Source organism: Camelus ferus, chromosome 14 (assembly GCF_009834535.1).
Source record: "Camelus ferus isolate YT-003-E chromosome 14, BCGSAC_Cfer_1.0, whole genome shotgun sequence".
NCBI lineage: Eukaryota > Metazoa > Chordata > Mammalia > Artiodactyla > Camelidae > Camelus > Camelus ferus.
Window position 1 is genome coordinate 49,603,069 of NC_045709.1, and position 24,895 is coordinate 49,627,963.

Sequence of the window (24,895 nt, forward strand, 5' to 3'; positions counted from 1 at the left end):
ATTCTGCCCCCCTGCGTCAGCTGTAAAGGCCGGTACCACACACAGCAACAGTAACCCCTCTGCTAACTGGGGCGTCACGTGCACACGGCGTCCGTGCTGTCTGTGCTGCACACTCATGCGTGACCTGACATGGCTGAAATAGTCTTTATTTCTGAACATTCCAAAACAGCAGTGTACACAGGAACAAATATTAAGTCATATACCCTAAGAAAGCATTCATTAGTGCAAATGGATTTTGTAAAAGGTCTATCAAAAAGATTTATTTGCTTTAAAATGCATTCATTTCCAGAAGCATTGTTAATAAAACATTACAGTTTCATCTTCTGTAATAAAGTATTGAAAATCAATCGTGGTACAGTAGCAAACATTGCAGGTATGAAGTGCAATGAGCTCGTGGTGTCGTTATAAATATGAAACCCACGTATGACAATAAATTAACAATGAAGACGACAAGACCATTTCGCTCTGCTGTCCGGCGGTCTCCTTTGCAGCGCTTCAGACTGCACTGTGCTCCTTCAACGTAAAATCATGTCTCTCAAATTGTATGATGGGTTTTTGCTGATATATCCCTAGAGCTAAAAAAATAGTACCTTACCACAAAAATATTTTTATGGCACAAAATTTTAAGTTGTTCCATAGTGGTTCACATAGGTGTAAAAAGAAATAGGCACAAAAAATAAAATCCCTGTAAACTATAAAAAAGTAAATTTCAAAGCATGTTATAGAACCTAGTTGTAAATACGCAGTGTATTAAAATACAGACAGGTGATGGGAAGATGTTTAGAACACATAAGTAAATTGAACAAATTACTTTAAAAAAAAACTCATGACAAAGAAAGCATTATTGATACATCTCAATTCTCTCAAAAAGGATTCAGGTACAGAGCAGTTCTACAAAACCTTCCTAGCTCTAAGCGTCACAATACTGCAGCCATGGACTGGAACGTTGCAGTATCTCAGGCAAATATGTAAGTGCAATAATTAGTCTCTGGTGCTTGGTCCGTTGAAAAACAATGCGGTAACTATGTTAAAATGCAAAAGGGAAAGAATATCCCGACATCCGCTGTCACCCAGCCCGCTAGGCAACACGACCCTCATTTCCACTTCTTTCCTGCTCTTCTCCATAAAACTGCTTCAGTAGCAACCATCTCTCCAGTTTCCATCCCTCAGAGTGCTGAGTGAAGACAGAGGCTTTGGAGGCTGAAGAAAACTAGAAAAAGGTGAAGAAAAGTGAGACAGCTTGTCAGTAATCCCACAGGTCAGGCACACCGCTCCCTTTGACCTCTCTGGCCTGGGCTCCACCACGCCGTGGCAACAACGTGCTGGCACCTTCCCAAGTGTGTGCCCTGTGCTTCTGGGCATTCGAGACTCACCTCGGGTGGAAACCCAGTTCTCAGCACACTGCTGCATGTGCACAGGCAGATTTGCAACGTAAGTGAAAAAAGGTCATTATCCCTAGTGTATAAAGAATATTTTAAAATCAGAAAAAGATAAGCTTAATAGAAAAATGGCCTAAAAATGTAAATGGTTACTTCACTGAACACAAACAGAATAACGTGAAGGAATACTCAGTCGTACAGATAATCAAATGCTTGCTTGTTATATTGGCACGGAATTTAAAACTACTGCTACTACGCAGTGTTTGCCTAAGTTTGGGGAAGAAGACCGGGTCTGGAGACGTCCACCCACGGGATCAACGGGTTGTCCACAGTAACCTCCGTGCATCAAATAACGCGGTTCTATTCAGCCATACACGTAACACAGTTCTGCACGTACTGGCGGAGAATAAGCCGGCATTTACTGAATATGCACCAAACTGACCTCTGGGCAGTAGGATTATGGGTCAGCCTTTATTTATTTTTCTATGTTTTGCAGTGGTTTCTGAATTTGTTTTTGATCCAGGCACCTTGGAAAATAAAAAGTAAAACTATTTATACATACCTAATGCATAAAGAAAGAAAATTTAGCTTTTAGCATGGTTCCCTCCCTCTCATCCTTCAAATCCTAGTTTCCTGGAAGAGTTTAGGTATGCTTCCTGCCTCTATTTGTCTCATCTTCTAATCTCTCCAGAACTCAGTGTTATGGAATTTTTTAAACCATAAAACACTCCAGGATAGAAGTTCAAGAGGAGTAAGGGCATCACGACCACGAGCCCATCTAGCATGTGCCCTGCAAGCAATTTGGAATTTGGGGAAAAAAAACTCTACCTGGAACATACCAAACTTACCAACATAAGCTAATAAAACCCCAAGCAAATATCACTAAGACGCTTTTTAAAATCACGAGTGTGGGGAGAGGGTGTGTGTACGTGCGTAACACATTTCTGCCCATTTTGATAAATTACTGGTTCAACAAATATCTACTGTTCTGCCCTGGGCTGGGCGGAGTCCTGGGCAGTAGGGAGAGGTACCAGTGACTCACAGAATCAACCATCCCCCTTCGTGAAGCTTACATTCCAGTGCAGAGTCAGAGCATAAACTAATAAATAAGTAGAATACACAGTCTGTCAGATGGTGCTAAACGCTGTGGGTGAAAAAAAAACAGAAGGGGAATACGAAGGAGTTGTAACTCTTGCAGGAGGTACAATTTTGGACAGAGGCATTATCTGAGCAAAGACCTGAAGGAGGGAGAGCAGGCAGATAACTTGGGGGAAGGAAAATACAAAAGCTCTGGAGATGGAGCTTACTTGGCAAATTAAAGCGAAAGCAAATAGTACATCAGGAGTGAGGCGATGGGGGGGGGGCAGATGAGGTCAAAGGAGTCCTGACCCCACAGGGCACCGCCCACCCCACCACTGTCCAGAGGCAGGAGGTCACAAGTCAGGCCGTAAGCATTAGCCTGAGACAAAGGGAAAGTCAGGCTGGTTCCTGGAGGAGTTTTCAACTGCAAACTGCCAGGGAGGCGATGGAGATGAAGGAACAAAGGTCCTCACCTTCTAACAGGCTGTGCAATTTTGCTTCGAGGCAGGTTGCTCCCATTTATTGCCAGTGAAGGTCTGGGAAGCGCACTGCGGCCCATCACCCCCGAAGCGGCCGCCTTGCTGGGCGTGGGGATCCCCGTGCTGGAGTAGAGCTGCAGGCCATTGGACAAAGGCATGCTACTGCTGCCTTGAACAGTTGGACTCACGTAGGCTGTGGCTTTAAGAGGCTGCCGGACAGACACCGGGAAGTGTCCCACGCTGTGAACTCTGTGTTGAAGCTGCCCTGGTGACGGAACTGGGAGAGAAAAGGACACGCACATGATAAGATACCTACCGCCATCTAGACGTGCGTTATGTTCGAAAAAACCAGTACTGTCTGAAAGGGCTTTGTGGACACAGAAATACAGGTGTATATACGTTAAATAAGGGTTCCAGACTGCATTCAGTTTTGGAAAATTCTATTCCTTGACAAGTGAGTTTCCTATTCTGTCAATGAGCAACATTTCAGAACGCCTGACTATATTTAGAGGCCAGTTAGAACCAGCACCTCCTTTCCTTTAATAAATGTGATCACCTCTGAGTTCTCACAGGGTGATTTCTTCCTTGCTTGGAAGACATCAGGATTGCTTGATGGTTGCACTGGGGATGGTTTCATGAAAATAAAACAAGGGCGTAATTTAATAACAGTAATTATAGGAAGGAAGACAGAGGTGGCACTGGTAGGTACCAACAGCTTATTACGGGTATATTTCTGAAATAATTTTGATCATGATACTGACTTATCTCATTGGGGTGGTGGAAGATAAAAGGAGTTAATCCACATACTCACGATGGCGCCTTGCACTTAGGAGCCACTCAACAAACGCGAGCTAGTATAACCTTGATAACGGCACAATCTGTAAAACGAAGGGAGCTCTCTGGGTAGAGAACCCTTAAAAACTTCATCGATGTACTGGCCCAACCCTGTGCACCATTTCACATTAAAAAACAATGAACTGTTTAGCAGAAATGTTTAAACTTTATAATCCTTTACCCCAAGGAAAAAACCGAATTACAAATTTAACAGAAACTTGTACACAGAACTCCACCTGTTAACTATTCTCGCCTTTGCTGCCTAGCGCACTTGCAGCGCAGTTAAGCAGGAACACATCGTTTTCTAAAATGGTTTAAATGATTTTAAACTTACTTCCACATAGAATATACTATAGATTGGCTTTTTGATAAAAAGGGGAGAAAGACAAAAAATGTCTATGGTTTTATGTAATATCTCTTGAAAATATTTCCTTAGTTTTGCTCAAGTACATAATAGGTGAACTCTATATGAAGGGATGCATGATGTATGCATATAGTGGTCAAAAAATTCAGTGAAAAATGAGACCTGTGTAAGACTCTGCTTGCTTCTGGTTCCATCAAGTTTTGGGGATACAGTAAACTCGTGTTGGTTGGCAAATCACCTCTAAGATCCTTTCCAACCAACTCTACAGTTCCTTAATTTAGTAGCTTCTAACCATGCATATTTCAACATACTGGGGTTATCGATGGTAACAACGCACCACACGAAGGCAGGAGGTTAGTAACGGGAAACTGGAAGGAGGGGCAGGAGGGACACGCGGGATTATATGGGAACTCGGTACTTCTCACTCGATTCTTCTGCAAACCTAAAGCTGCTCAAAAAAAAGTTTTAATTTTCAAAATATTCAATAAAAAATAAAAATTTGGCCCAACTTCTTTTGAAATACAATATACACAAAGTACAGAAATGTTAAGTCTAGAGTGCAACGAAATTTCAGGGTGAACACACTCATGGAACCACACCCATAGCTAGATACGACACGTTCCCAGCACCTGAGGGCTCGCATGGACCCTCTGCCAGTCAGTACTCCCCATTCTTATCGCCACAAATTGGTCACTCCTATTTTGAACTTGAAGTAAATGGAATTATGTGGTATGTTCTCTTTTGTGGCTGGCTTCTTTGATTCAACATCATGTTTTTGAGATTCATCCACGTAGCTGCACTGTGATGTGGTCCTCCAAGGAATGACTGTCAAAGTCTACTCTCCTGATGATGAAAAGCTGGGTTATTTCTAGTCTGGGTTTTTATGAACATTCTTGAATATGCATTTGCTGTTATGTAGTCATTAGGTTATGGGTTTATTCCAAATTCAGAAGTAACCATGAATAAATGAAGTTATTAGCAAAGCTGCTGAATACAACATCAAGATAGAAAAACCAGTTGTATTTCTAAATTTGTATCAGCAAACTCACAGAAACTAAAATTTGAGAATATGATTTATGAAAACATTTAAAAATCAAATAGGAATAAATTATAGATGTATTAAAACTACACAGAAAGCTACAAAACTTTTCTGGGAGACATGGAAGAAGATTAAATAAATGCAGGCATGTTTCATATTACTGAATCAGAAGACTTAATACTCTTGAGACACTCATTCTCCTAAAGTTTATCTACAGATTCAGTAAAATTTCAAACAACGTATCATTTGAAATGAAATTACAGAACAGTTATTCAGGAAAACAGTCCTATTAGTCCTATTAACTTTCATACACACAAGATAGATACCACCCTTGAGTTTAAAAGAAAGAGAAACTAGTTAAGATTAATAGACATAATCCTAATTTTACAAATGAGAAAACAACCATCAGAAAGGATATATAACTTTCCCAAGAGCTTGTGATTAAGAAAAGACCCAAACTCAAGTCCAGTGTCTTCCTTCTCTATCACGCTGTCTCTCCAACTTTCTCTGTCCTACCTTTGTTCTTTCCAGAACGTAGGACAATCCAGAACTGGGAATCTCATGGGATAAACTCAGAACGTATAAAGGATATTTGCTTAGAACACTCGGGAGTACAAGCCCCTGAGAGCAGAATCCTGAGATGGGAAACAAGTTCAGGACTGACCTCCTGTTACTAACACTCGTCTCAGGTTTTGTTTTTTATCGTCTCATTATTATGCTTGACTTACATAGAACAACTTTTCTATTTTCCTCATTTACATTTATGAATTAGAATTCTACTATAAAGAATTTCCCCGCTTCTCCATTTATTTATTCATTCTATTAAGTATGGGCCCGTGGTTATTCATTTTAATCTATGCCTTATACCCCTTTAATACAATTATTTATTCTGTGGCTCAAATTGTCCCAGACTTGGTTACTGGGAGTTAAGACTTTAAGTTGTTTCCCATAATTTTTTGACATGTTCCCATCACTTTTTAAACACTGCCATCAAAGCGGGCCATTCTCTGCAGTGTATGTGCTATTCCCTTCTGGGTTACAGACGTTCCCCGGGCACCTAAGTCATGCTATTAATGCCCACTGAGGTAGCATTCACAAAAACTCCTCAGTTACCCTCTCTGTGACTGTCACAACCATGTTTTCCCCATCTATGCTTATCCTGCTGGTTTTTGTACTCAAGTGTAAAACTCTATCTCAGTTAAATTCCATCATGATCTATTTGGCCACTGTCCTAACCTCCCGACATAAAATTAGCTAGTCATCCTCTCAGTTTCCCACCGTTAGTTCCTAGGCTGTCTTCTGTGTCTTTACACAAACCACTAATTCAAATACCAACAGATCAAGCCCTAGGATACAACCCAATGGCAGTCATTTATGCATTCATTCAAACGGCTACTGAGAACTCCCTGTGCCAGGCAGCATGCCAGGTGCTGAGGATAGAAAATCAGGTGAACTATGGTGCAAGGGAGCTGATGATCCAGTGAGGAAGATCAATGTGATGACAGTCAAGTGAGACGTGCTGAATGACAGAGGAAGGCACCAAAAATCGAAGCCATTCTAGACATGTTTGGGGGTACACAGAGTAGTCTATTAGGGCCACCGACGGAGTCCTCTCCAAGGTCTGGCACTGGGCTGTTCATAAAGGTAAGTCAGAGCAAAGTGGACAAAGAAGAGGGGAGAGAGGAACAGCAGGTGGGAGCTACCATCACAGTGGTTAAAGGCATCATCTCGGGGGTAATCAGAGCTGTTCCACCTCTACTCCTTGACCTGCATGGTCCCGGGCAAACTGTCACTTAACCTGTCTGAAACTGTTTCTTCATGTGCAAGGGGGGAGCTACAACAGATGCCACCTCACAGGGCTGTTGGCAGAACTAAATAAGGAAGGGGAACCACTTAGCACAGTCCTTGTACAGGGTAAATACTGTCACTTGTCTTCAGGAACTGAGACATAAAGAAATGAAAGGCCATCAGGTGCTGGAGAAATACCGCTTGAGCCCCCAGACTGGATCTGAGTGAGAGGGGCAACGAACCAGTCACTCTGCGTGCAGACTTAAGGCAGCTGGTTGATGGCTCTGGGCCAGAACACTCTGAACACACTTCAGGCCTCCTGGTGTGGGCTTATCCATCCTGGGACTGTGACCTTGAGTCTGCCTCCCAGGGGTCAGTCTCAGACCTAACCCCGACTACCCACACAGATGGCAGGAGCAAGAAAGGGGTAACTGGAACCAGCACACCCCACACAAACACTGGACGTAACCCTCACAGCACTGCTCGTCGCTGGGGAAAACGGACAGAGTGAGTGACTGACTGTGTGGCAAACTGAAATGAAGGCGATAAACCCCACTTTGGACACACTGAGACAGAACTCCATTTGCAGGAGGCAAGAAAAGCTATGAACTGGTGAAAACCCAAAGTAACAGCAAGACAGAAAAGTGTGCATTCTTTAAAACATCAAGTAAACAGCTAGAAAAAGGCAGAGCTGCAAAGAAAACAACTGTCCGATGAGTGGACAAGTCAGTCACCACTCAGCGCTTAGACTGCTGTCCTTGGGTGTAAGAGATGACATACAATTTACTAATTATTAATTGGTGACAAAGGCCCTGGTAAAATACTACTCAACTGTATAGGTGAAATACCAAAAAAAAAAAAGTCACAAGGACAAAAGTTTCCTGTAGTGTTCTTAAGAGAATGAAAGAAATGAAATAGTAAGATTTTCCTGATGGTGTTACAACTAATTAAAGATTATAGAAAAATTAAAAATGTTATACTTACTACAAGACTGTATTCTTGAAATTCCATTTGCAGCTCCATGCAAGCTTGAGTCAAAACTCTGACTACTTCGCACGGTGACCGGAGAACTCACGCTGCTACTGACGGCCGTGGTACCTGGCATCCGGGCTAGATTAGGCATACTTCTTCGGAGCTTATCTAGAAGAGAAAAGAATTTTACTAAGTTAAAGACCACAAATTTTATGCCAGTTAAAATACCACCTTTCAAAAGTAAATACAAATATAAATCATATTTTGTTCAGTAACAAATAGAGTTATCACATGTGTTACGAACTCTGCCAAGCTGCCTATTTAGGAAAACACTCAATGTCTCTAGGAAGGTTCCACCAAATGCACTGCTAAGGGAAAGCACTGGTTCCACAAAAAGAGGGAGGGATTAGCTAATCCATTAGCTACTTGTTCCTATATCATAAGTGGATAAAACTGTGTCAAAGTGAGGTTAGGAAATAACCTTATAACCATTTCGTTTTAAAAAATGCTAGAAATTGTTACATGTTAATAAAAATCTAGAGGAGTCAAACCAACAATTATTGAATATTTTGCTAGCATAACAAAATGGAAGAAATTCTTAAAATTCTAACTTGGAATGTTTTGAGATATCCATTCACCACATTAACTTCTGGAAAGTTTTATGAGTGTTGCACGAAACCTTCGGAGACTTGAAAAAGAAAATGCTCCCTTCTTTCTCCTTGCTGAGTACACCTTCTGCCACCAAGGGGCAGCAGAGGGTCACGCACAGACCTCAGTGTTGCTGAGATTTGAAATCAGGCACAAGACTGCAACTCTTACAAGACAGTTTTCTCTCAATTAATACACACTCCCCCAAAAGTAAAGTACATATGTCAGGTCACTAAAGCTCAGAAAACAAAGGATATATTTGAATACTAAGCAAAAACCCACTCAAGTGCTAAACCAGATTCATTTTTCTCGCCTTCGCACACGGCTCCTGCTACATTACTTAGATCCGTTGATCACGGACCTGCCCACCAAGTCACCTAATCCAAAAAGCTGCAGTCTCCTAAGTTTCACCTCCCCTTCTTCACCCTCAAGGCCAAGTTCTGTCAATTCTGCCTCATAAATATTCAACAAATCTCCCATTGCCACCCAGCTCAGGTATCTTTATCATTCACATTTTCACAAAACCCTCTTCATCAGTCTCCATGCACCCTGTCCTGTCCCTCCCCATCCTCATACAGCTGGTCCCACTCTTCCTGGAGCACAAGCACACTTCTGGCCACTCCCTAAACCCCTCCCATCAGTCTCCCTCCCCTTCATCCGGAAGCCCAAGGTCCTGGGCGTGGCCAGGATAAGACTTCCAAGACACTGGTTGTGGACTCCTCCAGCCTCATCTCCACTTTCCTGAAGGACACCATCGTAACACAGGTTCAGAGAAACCTAATCCTTTCCATAATGCTGTTTAATGTAAGTTAATCCCACTTTTCTAAGGTAGGACAGTGATCCGACCAACAATACTAACCAATACGCAGAGCTGGCATCTGCTTGACAAGTAGGATGTGATGGTCTAAGACACTTGACCAAAAAAGCCTTTAGAGAAACAACTCTAGGTACCCTCTCCCTCAATTTTAATAATGCTACAATTTTCATTAGGCACATAAAATACTGTCTTTCTGGGTGGTGACGGCTTAGCTTACTCTGGGTTCATTCAATCCCCAGTACCTCCATTTACAATAAATAAATAAAACCAATTACCCAATCCTGTAAAAAAAACAAATTGTCTTTCTGATATTATGAGCTTTAATGAATTAGTCACTATGACATTCTTTAACCACCAGTTTTCTTTTAAATTTGAACTCTTAAGGAATTATAAAAGAAATTCTGACTATAAAACCTTAAATATTTTCAAATGATCTCTCAATTAGCATGAGTAATATGAGTACAGAAGAAGAAAAGGTAAAAACTAAATACATGACAGCAGGTGATGACAGTACAATTCATATTTGGCTTTGCAACATTAGTAAGTAACTTGTTTGATCACTTCTGGGCTCAGGGTTGAGAAATGGTACTATCTAATAATTAAAAGCTGTATCTATGTAAGTGCGCTCTGTTTCTCCATACCATATGGGATTTGTGTGTGAAAGTCAGACTGATCATTAGTGCAAAAACATACTAGGCTCAGAATATCACGTGACTGTTCTCCCTATAGTTCTTGGAAGTCAAGATCTGTAACTCCTGGGAGTAAGGACAGATGATAAATGATGAAGAGGGAGACAGGAAAAAAATACAAGAGAGTGTCATGTATTCCTAGCCCACCATGTTGACATCAGGACAAATCAACTTGCTGTTACCACGCCAATACCAGCCTCCATACTTTACTGCTATGCAGATCTTAGTTCTAGACATCAGGAAATCGGAGGGGAAGACACATTCCAAACTTCCCCTAAGTCTGGATGCACACAAGCAGCATCCTCTCCAAGCACCATCACCCATGCTCACCATCCATCACTCTGCTGGGAGCAGAGAGCGCGAGACTAGCGGTTTCGAGAAAGATGAGGAAACATGCGGCTCAATGCCTCTGACTCCGTGGAGCTCCACTACGAACTCCGAAACTTGCTCAGCCCCGCTCTCCTACGGCCGGACCAGCAACAACATGAAGATGCTCCCCCCTTCTGACCCATTCTGCACCGGCTACGTCACAGTGGGGTTTTCTTGAAGCTATAAATCTATAAATCTGGGACACGTCACCACAAGCTGGTCAGCTACAGACTTAAATGTACACCAAACTGGTAAGCTCCTGAGGATGTACTTAATAAATATGGGAAACAGATTTTATTTATATTGACCTTAAAACCATTTCTCAAGCACACATGAAAAGATCAAAGCACATCAAACGCCAGCGAGACAGACGACCTACCTCCATTGGTCCTGTTTGGTTGCTGATCTGGAGTTTGGGCTTGAGGTGAGTAATACTGCTGCTGCTGGTAATTATTTGAAGGAAAATACTGGGAACTGGGGCTCCTCCTACACTCCCGGATGCTGGAGAAAGTCTGTGAATGGGGAATTCCTCTTTGGAAAGGGGAACATCTTGGCAGACGAGGCTGAGGGGGTGGCAAATGATCAAATTCCTCCTCGTCCTCTAGGCTGAATCGATCATATTCTTGATCACTACACGTCCCCTTTTTTCCCGAATTCAGCGACACACTGGAACTGTGTCTCGACACGGAGGCTGAAGTCGAAGCGTAGTCTTGCCTGAGGCCTGTGAAACGACCAGGGACAGTGCTGTCTTCCATCTGGCGTAATTACTAGGTTCCAACTGATCAAACATTTGAGGAAAATTTGCACCAAATGTATGATTCAAATGGAGACCCACTATCCTGTTCTTAGTTTATTAAATCCCCTAGAAAACAGATACAGTTACCTACCAAACAGACATCTAAGGTTAGACCATTCCGTTTTGGAAATGGTTGCCCCAATGCCAGTGAAGATGGAACAGACGGTTACGGATCATCAATGTCTGTCATTTCCCCAAGCAATTCCTTCTGAAGTCCGGTGGGAGACTTAGGAGGACGACTCAGGAAAAGCTATTCATCAGCATTGTGAGCAGTTAACAGCGGGTTAGACAATTAAAACAATCAGCTCTCTGCCTCAGTGGAAACTCCTCCTGCTCCCACCCTGACTTTCAAAGTCAAAGGAAAGTTCAAAACCTGGGGCACAAGTTACATTCTAACAAGGTCACTTCTCTTGTTCTTTCTGTTACTAATTTTATCTTTTTCAAAGCATGCTGACACTTCGAAACTTTAACAGTTTTGGGTCATCCTAAATGACAGCCATCTAAAAATGGTCAAACTGGACATTTCTAGTTATTTATCTCATCGCAATCCACAACTTTTTTTTTAAGTAGTCTATGCCTAACTACTTAAAACTTCTGAGACTGTCATTCCATCTTTTAGCCATACATTTTTAGAAAGAGTTATCACTATTTACTGTTAATAAATAATGATATAAAATAATCATTTCCCTTCAAAATGTATCTTATTAAATTCTGCATAAGCATTACAATGTTTCTCATAGTAGCCTGCCTGATTCTGAAAGCAGGACATTGTTATGCTTAAATGATACTTGGCTGTTTCCACTTAAGTTACCCTGAAAAGATAACTCCAAAACAAGCTTACTTAGCCCACTTCTGGGATCTACATCTTCTTTTGCCTTTTGATAACATTAATACCCTTGAAGTATTCATTTCCAGATTATCTGTTGTAACTTGATTGCAGAACCAGTAAGAAACTATCCCATTTCCAATTATCTCCTCTTCCATAATTATGTATCTTGAGACATATACTGATGCATTTTAATTGAATTTTTATAACTGCAGACTCACATGCAGTTCCAGGGAATAAGAGAGAGATCCCTTGTGCGTTTTGTCCAGTTTCCCTCGATGGTATCATTTTCAAAATCATAGAACAGAATGACAACTAGGATACTGGCAGTTCTATGAACCCATCTGATTTAGAGTTTCCCAGTATTACCTGTGTATGTGTTAGTATTAAATTCTACACAATTTATCGCTTGTAGGATAGGTCACAGTCAAAAATGAAACCGTTCCCAAAATCCCTCCTGTTGCCCTTTTGTAATCATATCCACCTTCCTCCCTAGATCCCCCACCCTGTCCCCAAGCCCCAGTAGCCACTAATCTGTCATCCATTTCTAAAATTTTGTCATTCCAAAATGGTATATAAGTGGAATTATACAGTATGCAATCTCCTGGAATCATCTTTTTCCATTCAGCACAATTCCCTGGAGATTCATCCAAGATGCTGCGTCTATCAAAATTCATTCCTTTCCCTTGCTGAGTGGTACTCCACGGTATGGAGGGACCCCAGCTTGACTGACTACTCACCATGGAAGGACATCTGAGCTCATTCCGGCTTTTGGCTGTTATTATAGATAAAGCTGCTACGAACATTCACGTAGAGGTCTTTGTGTTTTTGAACACAAGTTTCCACTGTGCTGGGATAAATGCCCAAGAGTGCAGAGTGCTAGGTCTTATGGAAACTGCATATCTAGTTCTTCCAAAAACTGGCAAATTGCTTCCACAGTTTGTGTTCTTTACATTAATGTGTTCTGGCCAGAGGATGTCCTAATACTATACCGTGGTCATGAGAGTGTGAGAGGCATCTAACTAACTGCTCTACCCACATGGTAGGGCAGCATGAGAGACAGAACACAACTGTCTGCCCATTACCTGGGGAGCAATGCCAGAAACCTCCCCATCCCCTTGTATTTCCAGTAGGAGCCTCCAGTTTATATAAAGTTTTCTAGTTTAAAAAGAGGAACTTACTTTCTTCCTGCAGACGAGCCATGATCTGAACATCAGTGAGATCCTGTAACTTATAGCCCATGGAGATGGAATCGTCCTCCAGTTCTGAAGTACTCAGCTCACTGTCTATGGATGACTGGGGACTGAGAGGAGAGCCCCTGGACGTGTAACCTGGAAACAAGGGAAACATGTTTGCTGTTGAGTCTAAATTAGAACCGGCATCTGTGTGCATTTTACAGCTTGTATTTCAACAGTACTTTAAGGCATTCTCCAATTAAAAGACATAGAGCGGCTGAATGGATAAAACCAGACCCATCTGTATTTTTCCTGTTTTCGTAAGTCACCAAAAAATGACCATCACACACCATGATGAGACAATGGTATGACAACACACGCATCTTCATGAGTCTGTAAATTCATACAGACAAAACTACTTGTTTTTGGGGTTTTTTTTTTTTTTTTCGAATTTTCACTGTTTAAAAAAATCACTCTGTGCTGGACACTAAAAAAATTGTTAAGAGGGTAAATTTCAGCAGATTTCATGTTTTGTACGTGTGTTGTTTTTTTTTTTTTTAACCATACTAAGACAAGAAAAATCAATAATGCTAAATCTGCATCCCATCAGATTAAGTAAATATATAAAGGCACAGTGTAAGAATACACATCCTGTACACTTCCAATTAGTAATCAGACATGCTTTTCTCGGGTAGTCACTGATTATATATTTTAAACTAATTTTTAATCTGGTCCATTTTTTGAAACAGGAACAAACAGTAGTGCTATAAATGGATAAGAATATCACATGTAAAAGACACATATCCATACAGGGAAGCACACGTAAAACCTCCATCACTAAGAGCAGTCGCAGGAGGCTCGCAGCCACTCATGAGCATGAGAAAACAAGGACGTGAGGGAGAGGACCCAGGGAGAAGATGGAGGCATGGAATCACACCGACGCTGAGACAGCTGCGGAAGTGGTGAGCCCACCTCTCATAAAAGGTTGCTATGACTGTTCTTTCTATGCAGCCCTGACTTAATAAAAAGCTACCAAAAAATTAAAAAAAAAAAAAGATGTAGAAGTCTTATCATCTTGAATCATAATGAAATGTACTTGCATTGTTTTCAACAGTTAATTTTAAAAGCACATAGGCATCTGGAAACACACAATTACATACACATGCATTTGCTAAAGAGGGGAGGCTGCCTGTTACACATGCTGAAGAGCAGATTAATGATGTTAAAGCACAAATGAACGCTAGCCCTTCTGTACCCAAGGTAAGTGTGCAGCGAACTCCCCATTATGATACAATTATGATACAATTACCCTTAAGCTCTTCAATGAAAGGTGGATATTTAAGCTGCATTTGGTGACTGATTTACATACAAAGCAAGCGGCTAGTCAGGAAGTCAAGAAAATTACCTGTTCTCTCAGGTGTTAGTATTGCTTTATTTGAGGTTTTAGAGAAGCTGGGAGTATTAATGCCATTGCTATAAGGGCTGAGTCTTGCCACAGGACTATAAGGAAAAGCCAGGGAGACATTTGAAGGGAAGAGACTCCGCCATCGGCTCGCTGTCACAGAAGCAGAAAATAAACAGCAGCAGTTAGCAACACAGAAGCAGACGCTGACTTGTCAGAGAAAGAGAAGACGTTAAAAAAAAAAATGAAAAGCAACTTTTCATTCTTAACTGACTTCCATTTATCTAAAGGAAAAAATACGTAAAAAAAAAAAATATGAGCCATTTGTGAATAAGGGGACTATTTATACCCCCACTAAGAACAATTAAATCAGTGTCACCTTGATTATAGGCAATACCTATACAACAAGGAAAATTCATCTTTAATTTCTTCACTAGAAATGTTTTCCATCTTTCTATTTCTGCACAAAAATTTAACTGTTTTAAAATAAGATAAAATGTTAGTGTCAAAATAAAAACTCAAAGAAACTTTAGAATTGTGGGAAACAGTTCTTAATACTAATTGTTCATGGTCCTATATTTTTTTTCCTAAAGTTTATTTTCCATCCTCCCCCTTCTCCTTTTTATTTTGAGCAGATATGATCGTTTACTCCACCATTTCCTTCTCCATTCACATTAGTAAACATTGATCAAAAAATTTTTTGTGGAAACATGCCCCGGGATTATGGAAGAAACTTAAAATTACTGCATTTCTGAATGGGTTTGGGTCCAAAACAAGGTTTGTGGGAAAAATGATCTGCAGAACACAGAAGGGTGTATATAACCAAAGCATAGTGACAGTTATTTTAGAAGGCAGGCATAAAGGTAACTGATAATCTGCTGGACTTTTTCTTTATTAAAAATATTTTCCAAACTTTCTGCACTGAACATGTATTATTTATGTAAATTTTAAAGGGAGAATTACACATATTATTACTTTAAAATAATAAAATAAGGAACAAAAAGGAATTTTACCTGCATGGGGAGATGATCTAATTCTTACATTATCTCACCTGTCCTAATTAATGCATTCCCCTCCTCCAAAATTACCAACTCCTTGGATCCTGGGATCATGAAAAGACTAAACTAAAAACTTGAGTCAGCCACATCAAAAATCACTTACTCTCTTCATGGAATATAAATTACTGTGCTAGTCAAAATGCATTTCTCTAAAAAGCAATCACTCAGACATGTACTAAGCAGGACAGGAGGGAACAGATAAAAATATATATAAATTAGGTTAAATTTCACTTTAAGTGATAAGTTGGTTATTTTGCTGAAAATTTGACAAAACTTGAAGAAACAAGTATAAAAAGGACTGTTTTGAAATGCATCCCCCAGGTTACTTTTAATGAGCAATGCTAATGAGCTAACAGCTGAAAAGTGTTCAAAAATGGGCAGTAGGGTGGAGAGAAAGCGGGCTGAGGGCCGTCCGGAGAATAACAAGCTCCAATCTCGGGACTCGTGGGATCCTTGCAAAGTATCACCACAGTTATTTATGACAGCAAAGTGCTTCCTTTACTTCAGCAAGAATCTTGAGAAATGGTACCATCCCATTCGAACAAGTACAGAAGAGATGCATTTTCCTTATGCAGATGAAATAGTCAAGGAAACTATGTTCACAAAGATTACACTTTCCAAACCCACAAGTTCCACAGAGGGGGACACTGCCAGGCAGCCTGGTCCCTAACGGACACCAGTGATCTGACCACAGACCCAGTTGTGCAGTGCTCTGTGGGGACACAGCGCTTCCGGTTGCTCAGGGCTGCACCGGAGCAGAGGTGTGCGGAGCTGGCACCCCCATCCCTACATTTCCAGACATGCACACCTGATCCCAAATGCACTGAAAACTGGAGGGGGTTAATACGCAACACACACTAGGGAGCTCTTCTCACATCTTTAATCTCTAGTACTCAGTTTCTCATTAAAAATTCTATATTACCCCCCAAAAAAGCAAATCAAGTGTTCTTTGTGACTGCTAACTTGCTTAACAGATGATGTTGTTTTATACCAGTCTGATCACTCGCCAGGCTAATGACAGTGACCGCGTGTTCTCATCCACAGATGCAGGCGACAGCGCGTCACAGCTGAACAGCATTCATTCCTCCGCACAATAACCACTGTGGCCCGGCCTCGCAGTACAATGGCACAGTGACTGCAGCTATGACAGCCAGATCCCAACTAAGAACACAATTGGCATCTATTGCAAGAAAGAATGCTCTCCGCTGTCCTCCGGCGAGGAGGCTCTGAAGAGGAGGGAGGAGGACTGCTGCGGGGGCAGGCTAACCGAACAGTGATGCTGTGCTGTGTGTCAGTGTCCGAGCCGGTGGGGGGAGGAGAAGAGGGCAGAGCAGCGGAAGCCTTCCCATCCTGGTTACTCTTCACTCTGTAGCCGAAGAATTGTAAGAACTATAACAGGAGGCGTTTTCATAGAGGATAAAAACAAACAAAAAGAACTTTTCATAGGGTAACTTTGTTTTTTCCAAATTGGATTGTTGATTCCAATCCAATCAATTAACTGATTGGATTTCTGCATATAAGGATGTCAAATTATCTGAGAGGCTTGATGATGATGAAAATGACCCTAAGAAAGGAGTAAGACAATTTTTGCTAAAGGGGAAGATGGGTGATGAACTTCTGAACCACAGTCAAGTTTTCCTACCCACCTATTCCAAAGTTCTATCTGTAAGTAAAGGGCTCCTCCAACCTGGAGGTGGCACAGATTCTGTATTTCTTTCATTTAATTCCAACCCCCAAAATAGCATGGAGTTGGGTCCAAAATATAATGATGCACTGATCAAACACATCACAGTTGGCAAGGCTTTCATTCCAAAATACCCAAGTTAAACTCTCTCCCAGAACACTTCTGTCTGCACGCTCTCTGTGGTCCTGCTGCAACTCCCTTAATCCAGACACCCGCCACCTGTCACTCAATGGCTGCAATCTACCGCTCAGCAAACTTCCGGGCACCCACGCCGCCCTCGCCAAGCCTGCTCTGAGCATCACTCCCAAGGTTTTGTCAGTCACTGATGATTTAACTGTGTTGCTCTCTTCCATTAGCGTAATGCAGTGGCTTTTCATCAAAGACAAGATGTAAAAGGTACTCTGGCCCCCTCACTCGCACCCTTAGCCACTGCCCTGTACCTCACGGCCACATCGAGTGTTTCTGCAACTTCCTGTGAAGAATGCGGTTAGTACCGCTTTAACTTTCTACTTTGCCTCCTTTTGTCTAATAAGCATTTTCTATTGAAATAAATGTAACAAAGTACTAATTGGAGGTGGGGGAGGGTACAGCTCAAGTGGTAAAGCACGTGAAATAAACCTACCTAACCTACCCCCCCACACACAAAATACATATATAAAAAATTAAATAAATCTATTTAAAAGAAACTAATTCGAGAGTGTCTAATGTACAAGTTATTTTTGTGCATCTTCAAAGTTGTCTAACTTAAAAAATAAATTACACTGTATCTGTGAAGCTATTTTTGTACATTATTAAGCACAATATGACCACTCCTTGAAACAAATCAATTTGATAAATGCTCCAGTGATGATAATATCAAGAAAAATCACAAAGGACAGATACGCTGTGTTGCAGTTAAAGTGAAGGACTGTGCCAAGGGCGTTAGTTGGCAGTAAACCACGCAAGAAAGCTATAAAGCTCCCTCAAATTCTTGAAGTGCTACTATTTCTTAAAATCGAAGGAACAGTATACAACACAGCTGGAAGTGTGTTTAGCGGAGTTTCCACACCCCCTACTGTCACGTGTGGCACGTGAGCTGGTTAGAGCTGGGTGAGCAAGTCCCGGGGGGCAGTGCTTACTCTTTCTAGTGGCTTCCAACAGCACAGCCACACTTCTGATCAGGTGCTACCGTCTGGACTTCTGTGTCCCACTAATAGTCAATGTTGAAATGCTAACCCCAAAGGTGATGGTATTAGTAGGTGGGGCCTTTGGGAGATGCTTAAGTCATGATGAGGGAACCCTCATGAAGGGCATTCATGCCCTATAAAGAGGCTCCAGAGAGACCTGCCGTGTGAAGGCACAAGGAGAAACCTGCAGCCCAGGAGAGGGCCCTCCTCGGGGCACAGCTGCACACATGCAGCCCCGGAACCGCGAGCAATGATGTTCCACCTCTCCAGCCACCCAGTCTGCGGTGTTTCGTTACAGCAGTCTGAGCCGACTGAGGCACAGGGGAAGTTATTCTAGAAAACAAGCCCGCCTCTCCTTCTATCTTCTTTTCCATCCGAGAGTAAGACTCTGAAAGGCAAACCGCAGTTTGCAGAGATGGTGGCCTGCCCTGACCTGCTGCGTCCTGTTACCGGTCTCTCCCACAAAGCAGGGATCTTGGACCATCACTCCAGACGGCTGGAATAATCCCCCCCGTGTGAAGAAATCAGCCTGAAGCAGCCCTAGAAATGTCTTCTTTCCTCAGTTTTTAGTCGGATGAAAACTCATTAACAGCAAATTTGAGATCTGTTTTACTAAAATTCTCAGAACTACTTTCTAAATAAGTCAGTTCTGTATCTCCTTGCTCATGGCTCTTCTCAGTTACACAGACTGATACTCTCTGCCATCCTTCCCTAAACCAGAATCTGCTTTGGGGAACTGGCCAGCTCTCCGGGTACCCCTGAATTACAACACCCAACATTTACAGACCACATCCACAGTCATTCCTTCATTCAACATTTACCAGACACCAAAAATACAAAGGTCAGTCTCCAGTGGCTATCCAGATCTCTTTCACAGGGACACAGCACACAGCTCTTTCCCTGCTCCAGAGCCATTCTGGGGGATCTGCCCAGCCCCTGGGCTTTAAGAGTCCCCTTCCTATTTATTTGAGTAGGTGGCCACCACGGTGGCTGTCAAGCACCAGGTGCTACAGATACTGAGATGGGTAAAACATGGCATCAGTATAGGAGGCTGAGAAAGGTCATTCAGAGAGAGGCTCAAGGTCTGGTGGGGCTCAGAAATAAAGAAAATGAAGAGTTTTGACATGGAAACAGTAGTTAACAGTGGGGATTACTACAGAGATGGAGACCAATAAAAAGGCACCAGCTAGGACAACTGGGTTAATCAGAGCAGGTTCAACAGAAGACTTAAAGCAGAAACCAGTGTTAACAGGTCAAGCAGATATGAGATGAGGAAGAAGACATCATTCTTCAGAGAGATTTGACTATAAAAATAGGAAGAAACAGGGTTGCAGCTTGAGGAGTGTGAAACTCTAGGGAGGAAAAGTTTTCAGGATAAAGATGACCTGTAATAATTACAGACTGAGGAGAATGGAACCAATGGAGAAAATAAGAGTCTACAGAAAAGGGGGAAACACTGGAGTAAGAGCCTTGAGATCAAAAGACACGGGACCCAGTGGGGAGGTAGAAGGCAGAGGTGAGGGAGAGGGGATGGTCCTGGAAAAGGAGCATTGTTTCTTCCTCTGAAACAGGCAGGCAAATATAGAATACAGAGAACACAGGAGAGGAAGGTGGGTTTTGTGGGCTCTTTGTAAATTAGAAGGCAGTGAATATACTAAGAAGGCAGAGGCTGGAATAAAGAACCGGTGAATTGGGAACGGCCAGGCCACAACTGGGACAAGTACAAGCCACTGCCTGGGTGAGTCCAGAGAGCATCTCTCTGTACCAACCCTACTCTCAACAGGTAAGCATAAACAAAACACCCGAAGATCTTGGCAAGGGTCTGTTTTATGATTCTTTAAAGGGCATTTATGTCCTATTGATTTAAGTTTAGATGGTTGAAGCACGGTGGTCACACTGCTCACCGAAATGTCAAAGTGACCAACTTTGTTATAAATTAGTAAAAGGAAAAAAGCCCTAGTGACTGAAGGCTATTTGCCACTGGGGTACTTCAGAGATCAGGGTAAGATCCTGGTAAGAAGAGTCAGATGCGGGTCTAGAAGGGTTCGCTGGATGGGTTCCACGCCAGTGAAAGTCAGATCACAGCAACAGGCCGACACAGGGGCTGGCAGGCGGTTCCAGTCAGTAAACACACTGAGCGTCACTGTCCACGTGGCCTCTGTGCAGCTGCTCAGCTCCGCCTTCGTAGTGTTAGAGCAGCCAGACACCGCGCACGTGGGTGACGCGGCTGTGCTCCAAAGGAACTTCATTATACACACCCAGAGCTGAGCTTCACAGAAATTATGGGTCATGAGCTCTTAATTTTTTTCAACCATTTAGAATTGTGGAAGGGGCCATACATGAATAGGCAGAGGGCTGGATATGGCCACGATTCGCCAACTCCTGGAAGACTGTTCCCACCAGATTTGTAACATTCCCTCTGACAAACGCCCAGGATCAGTTCTACCGCAAGGGTATGCCCGGCGTTGAGATACAGCAGTGATGGCTGACAGCACACCTCGTGCCTATAGTGTTTTGTAACATGTTGTAATAAAGAGCAAAAAATGACTAAAAAGACATTGGACACTGGAGTTTAAGGCTCCCCCACTCCCTAACAGACTAGTTCTCGGACCTGGAGTGAAATTGATACAACATCCTAGTGTTGTTCTCATTCTGAAAAGCTGGCGTGTTTGTCGGAAGGTAGCAAGCAGGGCTGTGGCGAGTACAAGACCGAAGTCTGCAGCACACACTCACAAACCATAAAGCAGCTTTAAAGAAAACTATTGAAAAGTTACACCAAGTTGTGGCAAAAAGATTTTCTCAGTCCTGAGGGAAAGCGCCCTAGAAGCGAGGTGGCAGAAAGGAGAGTGCAGGAGTGACCCTCCACTCCACCTTTCCTATTACCTGGGCAGTTCAACCTGCCTTCTCAAAATGATGGGCAGGCTTCCCATGCTGTCTCTCATCTAGACAAGCTCATGGGCTCAGTCCTTCCTCAGCCGTTACCAACCCAGAGGCCATGTGCTGAACGTTGGACTTGCAACAATTTGACCAGGACAGGCCGACAGTCCTCACTCATCTATCCAAAGACTATCTCAAAGGAAACAAACTTCCCAAAATGACACATTTTAAAGAAATATGGTTTCTTCAAAACCACAGGCACCTAAGTCACATCTCTGACTCTGAAATAATGCTGTTCTTTACCACAGAGTCCTGGCAAGTAAAGGAAGAGGAAGCAAGGAGAGATCAACAAACTTTCAACATTTCTGCTTTATTCTTTCTTTTAATACAATAGGTAGGCAGGCCTGAGCTCCAAGCCAGACAATTAAGGGAATTCAGCTACATGGCCCGTTACTGACACCAGTTACAGTGGTCGACGGTTAGCAAAGGACGGAAGGCATCAGCTGTTTTAACACTTCCTGTTCCCCCTTATATTGGCAGGAAGTTGTACCCAGACCCGCGGCATTCTGACCTAAGCCCACAAACCAGCAGGGCAGGAAGACCTTCATTTTCACCAACCATCCTCCTCCAGAATAAACTTCCTAGGTGATCTTACATCTTTTCGTAACTGCAACCTACAGAAATGCTTCAACTGAGCGTAAACAAAGGAATTAAGAAACTTAGGCAAAGACCACATTTTACTGGTTCACTCTTAAAAACTCTGACTGCACAAGCCGAGACAGAGGTTTTCTGGAGTAAGTTCACAGGAACTAAGCACTGATGACTTGGCTCCACCCTGTGTAAGCCCCCTGGAGTAGGAACATATGGCTTGCAGCTTATCTGATTCACTATTTTCACTGGTAAACTTGAGTAGCTTTCATTTCTCTACAGCTCTCCGTGACCTGATAAACGAGCATATGGCACCTCAGAGGTCCTACCACTGCTCTGAAACAGGTGTTCACGGTGCTCTGTCCTGGACACACACGAAGTGAAGAGGATTCAACTATTGTGCGCTAGCCAGGGATTCATATAAGGAGAAAGGGTAAAGAACTAGTAAATGATGTCCTTAACTGGTATGCTTAGGGCCGATTTAGTCACAGTAAGTTTATCAGAGCCCCCAAGTCTCTCAATCTTCAAATTCTAGCTAGAAAAAAACCACTATGTAATTTGAATCTTTTCCCACAGGTTCAGGTCCTACAACCTATGATGAGAGATGTAATGATTTTAAGTTATGATATATGTATTTCATATATATATTATATACCTATGATCCCAGAACACTGAAGATTCTCAATATTTAAAATTCCAAGTATATTCAAAATGCAGTCATTTATAAAAACATGACTTACATATCACCCTTAAGAAACATCTAATAAAAAGAGTTAATTTACCCATATAAATAATACCTACAGCTAATCAAGAAAGTCATTTTCAACATTAGGATTAAGTTTTAAAAGATTAGGTTTGAACGGAACTAAAAGATCGTGTATACCTCCAAAGTCTGGCAGATAAATGTTTAGTACTTGCTGAATGAGAGTTACAAGACTTCACCACGAAGGAGTATTACTTAATAACATTTGTTCCGCAGGGATCAGAGTTTTATAATTATTCTTGATCTGAATTTCACAGTTAAACTATCTCATCATCATGATTAAGGCATTAGACCTCCCCTACTGCTCAGAGCCTCATCAAACCCAAGACCACAAGCCGAATGCTCCTCTCCCCCGGCCACTGCTGGACCCCTCCCGGGTCTTCTGTAACCGGGACAACGGTCTAAAAGTAAAGCTCGAAGATGAGGGTTGGAAAGGGAAATTCTGTGGACTGTCAACTTGTCTTAATCACTGGTCAAAACTGAAGATGACCTGTCAGCGTTAGGTGCACATGGACCATGTCCAGGGTTCTCCCGGACTGCAGGGGTCACTGCAACTTCCCAAGTCATCATCGTCATCAGGCTTCCCATCTGCAATTAATAGGGGAGATTAAAAACAAATCTAACTTCAGTAGTAATTACACTTCAAAGACATGCTTGAAAATTCCCTTGCATACAAGTTACTTTCTCCTTAGGCCTGGCTGCCATACTTTACAACAAATTTAAGGACAGGGAAGATGGCCACAGAATGCGCAAAGAGGGCCTATGTGAAAGTAATAGTATAACCTGTGAAGAGCCAGGGAAAGCAGTGACTGAAGAATATGTCAACGACGCGATGTTGTCACACAGACAAGACAGCTGCTCTCAGCTCAGACCAGAGCCACAGTGTGAGCCGGGACAGCCTGCAAGAACAACTTCCAAGTTCTACGCTGCAGTAATGAGGCAGGTTAAGAAAGATGCTACAGAGTCTCATTCTGTGAAGAAACAGGCTAGATGATCTCATGTCTGAGTACAGTGGTTCCCCCCCCCCCCCAACAAAACTAAGGACAGACTAGACCAGTAAGTCTTCTTGCCCATGACCGGGGACAGCGTGGTACGAATCCAAGCCCAGCTGGCTAACAGAAACACCGTAAGTTCCTGACTAGAAGAGTGACAGAAATGGAATTTGGACAATCCTTCGTGTCTAGCATCTCCCGGGCTAGGTAGGGTACTCTTCTGCAGCAAGGGACACAATTGTGTGGCCTATATACCAGGGGCACAAAAGGCCTCTCATCTACTAATCTTGAGAGTGGCAGAAAGTAAACATATAGAGGAGTTTCGACAAGGCAAAAACTTTTTTTGGCCCTAAAACCAACCACCTGCATGATTTTATTAAAATACCTGCACACAGAAGAATGCTGAAATGTGCATAAAGGTCTAAAACAGCCAGAGGACTTTCTGGGAGTTGACTGGGAATTGGGGGACATTACCATGCAAGTGTTAACTTTAAGCAGACAAAGCAGCACACCCTGTTGCTCTGAGCCCACAGCGAGAAGGCGAGACGTTTAGCACATGCTCACCCTTTCTTACCGTCCACGTCCATCTCCAGGTCTGACGGTTCTACTTCAACAATGTCAAGGTTTGCTGTACTTTCGTTCTCTGCTGTAGCTGTGCTTAGGACAGCTTCCAGGTAATCACTGGATGTTTAGTCACATACACATGGCATTTCAGTGTTTGGGTGTACTAAGTATCATCATACCTGGAGCACTGGATATTGTGAAAGGACCGAGGGCAAAAGAAAGTAATTGTTTGGCACTAGACCCCAGTAAATAGGCAAAGAACATCACAAGCCTTCAGAGTCAGCTCACTTTCTTATTTCATCTTTCTTGGCTTCTGCTCAGTCATCTCGTGGCCAGTTTTTTCTAGATCTCATGAACCTTTTTCCTGGTACTTTTCCCACCATTTAAATAAGGCGCAGAAAGTAAAATTTTCTAAATCTTTGCAGATCCAAAAACCTCTTCTATTTGTCTCCATAATTTAGTATTTGCCCGGGTACAAAAACTATA

The 24,895-nt window shown here is 42.4% G+C and overlaps 1 protein-coding gene across 3 annotated transcripts in view; it reads right to left on the bottom strand.

Moving 5' to 3' along the window:
• Positions 1-233: 233 nt before the first annotated feature.
• Positions 234-24,895, bottom strand: part of SLAIN1 (SLAIN motif family member 1) — a 55,836-nt gene continuing 31,174 nt past the window's right edge. For 2 of the 3 annotated variants that reach the window (XM_032496836.1, XM_014557588.2), the window contains exons 3-8: positions 14,661-14,810; positions 13,262-13,411; positions 10,838-11,179; positions 7,948-8,103; positions 2,933-3,215; positions 234-1,210 (exon numbers count right to left, since the gene is read on the bottom strand). In XM_032496836.1, the coding sequence (XP_032352727.1) occupies positions 1,135-1,210; positions 2,933-3,215; positions 7,948-8,103; positions 10,838-11,179; positions 13,262-13,411; positions 14,661-14,810 (1,157 nt within the window). In that variant the 3' untranslated portion in view covers positions 234-1,134. The remainder of the gene's footprint in view (positions 1,211-2,932; positions 3,216-7,947; positions 8,104-10,837; positions 11,180-13,261; positions 13,412-14,660; positions 14,811-24,895) is intronic. The other variant, XM_006182680.2, reaches the window with a different exon arrangement.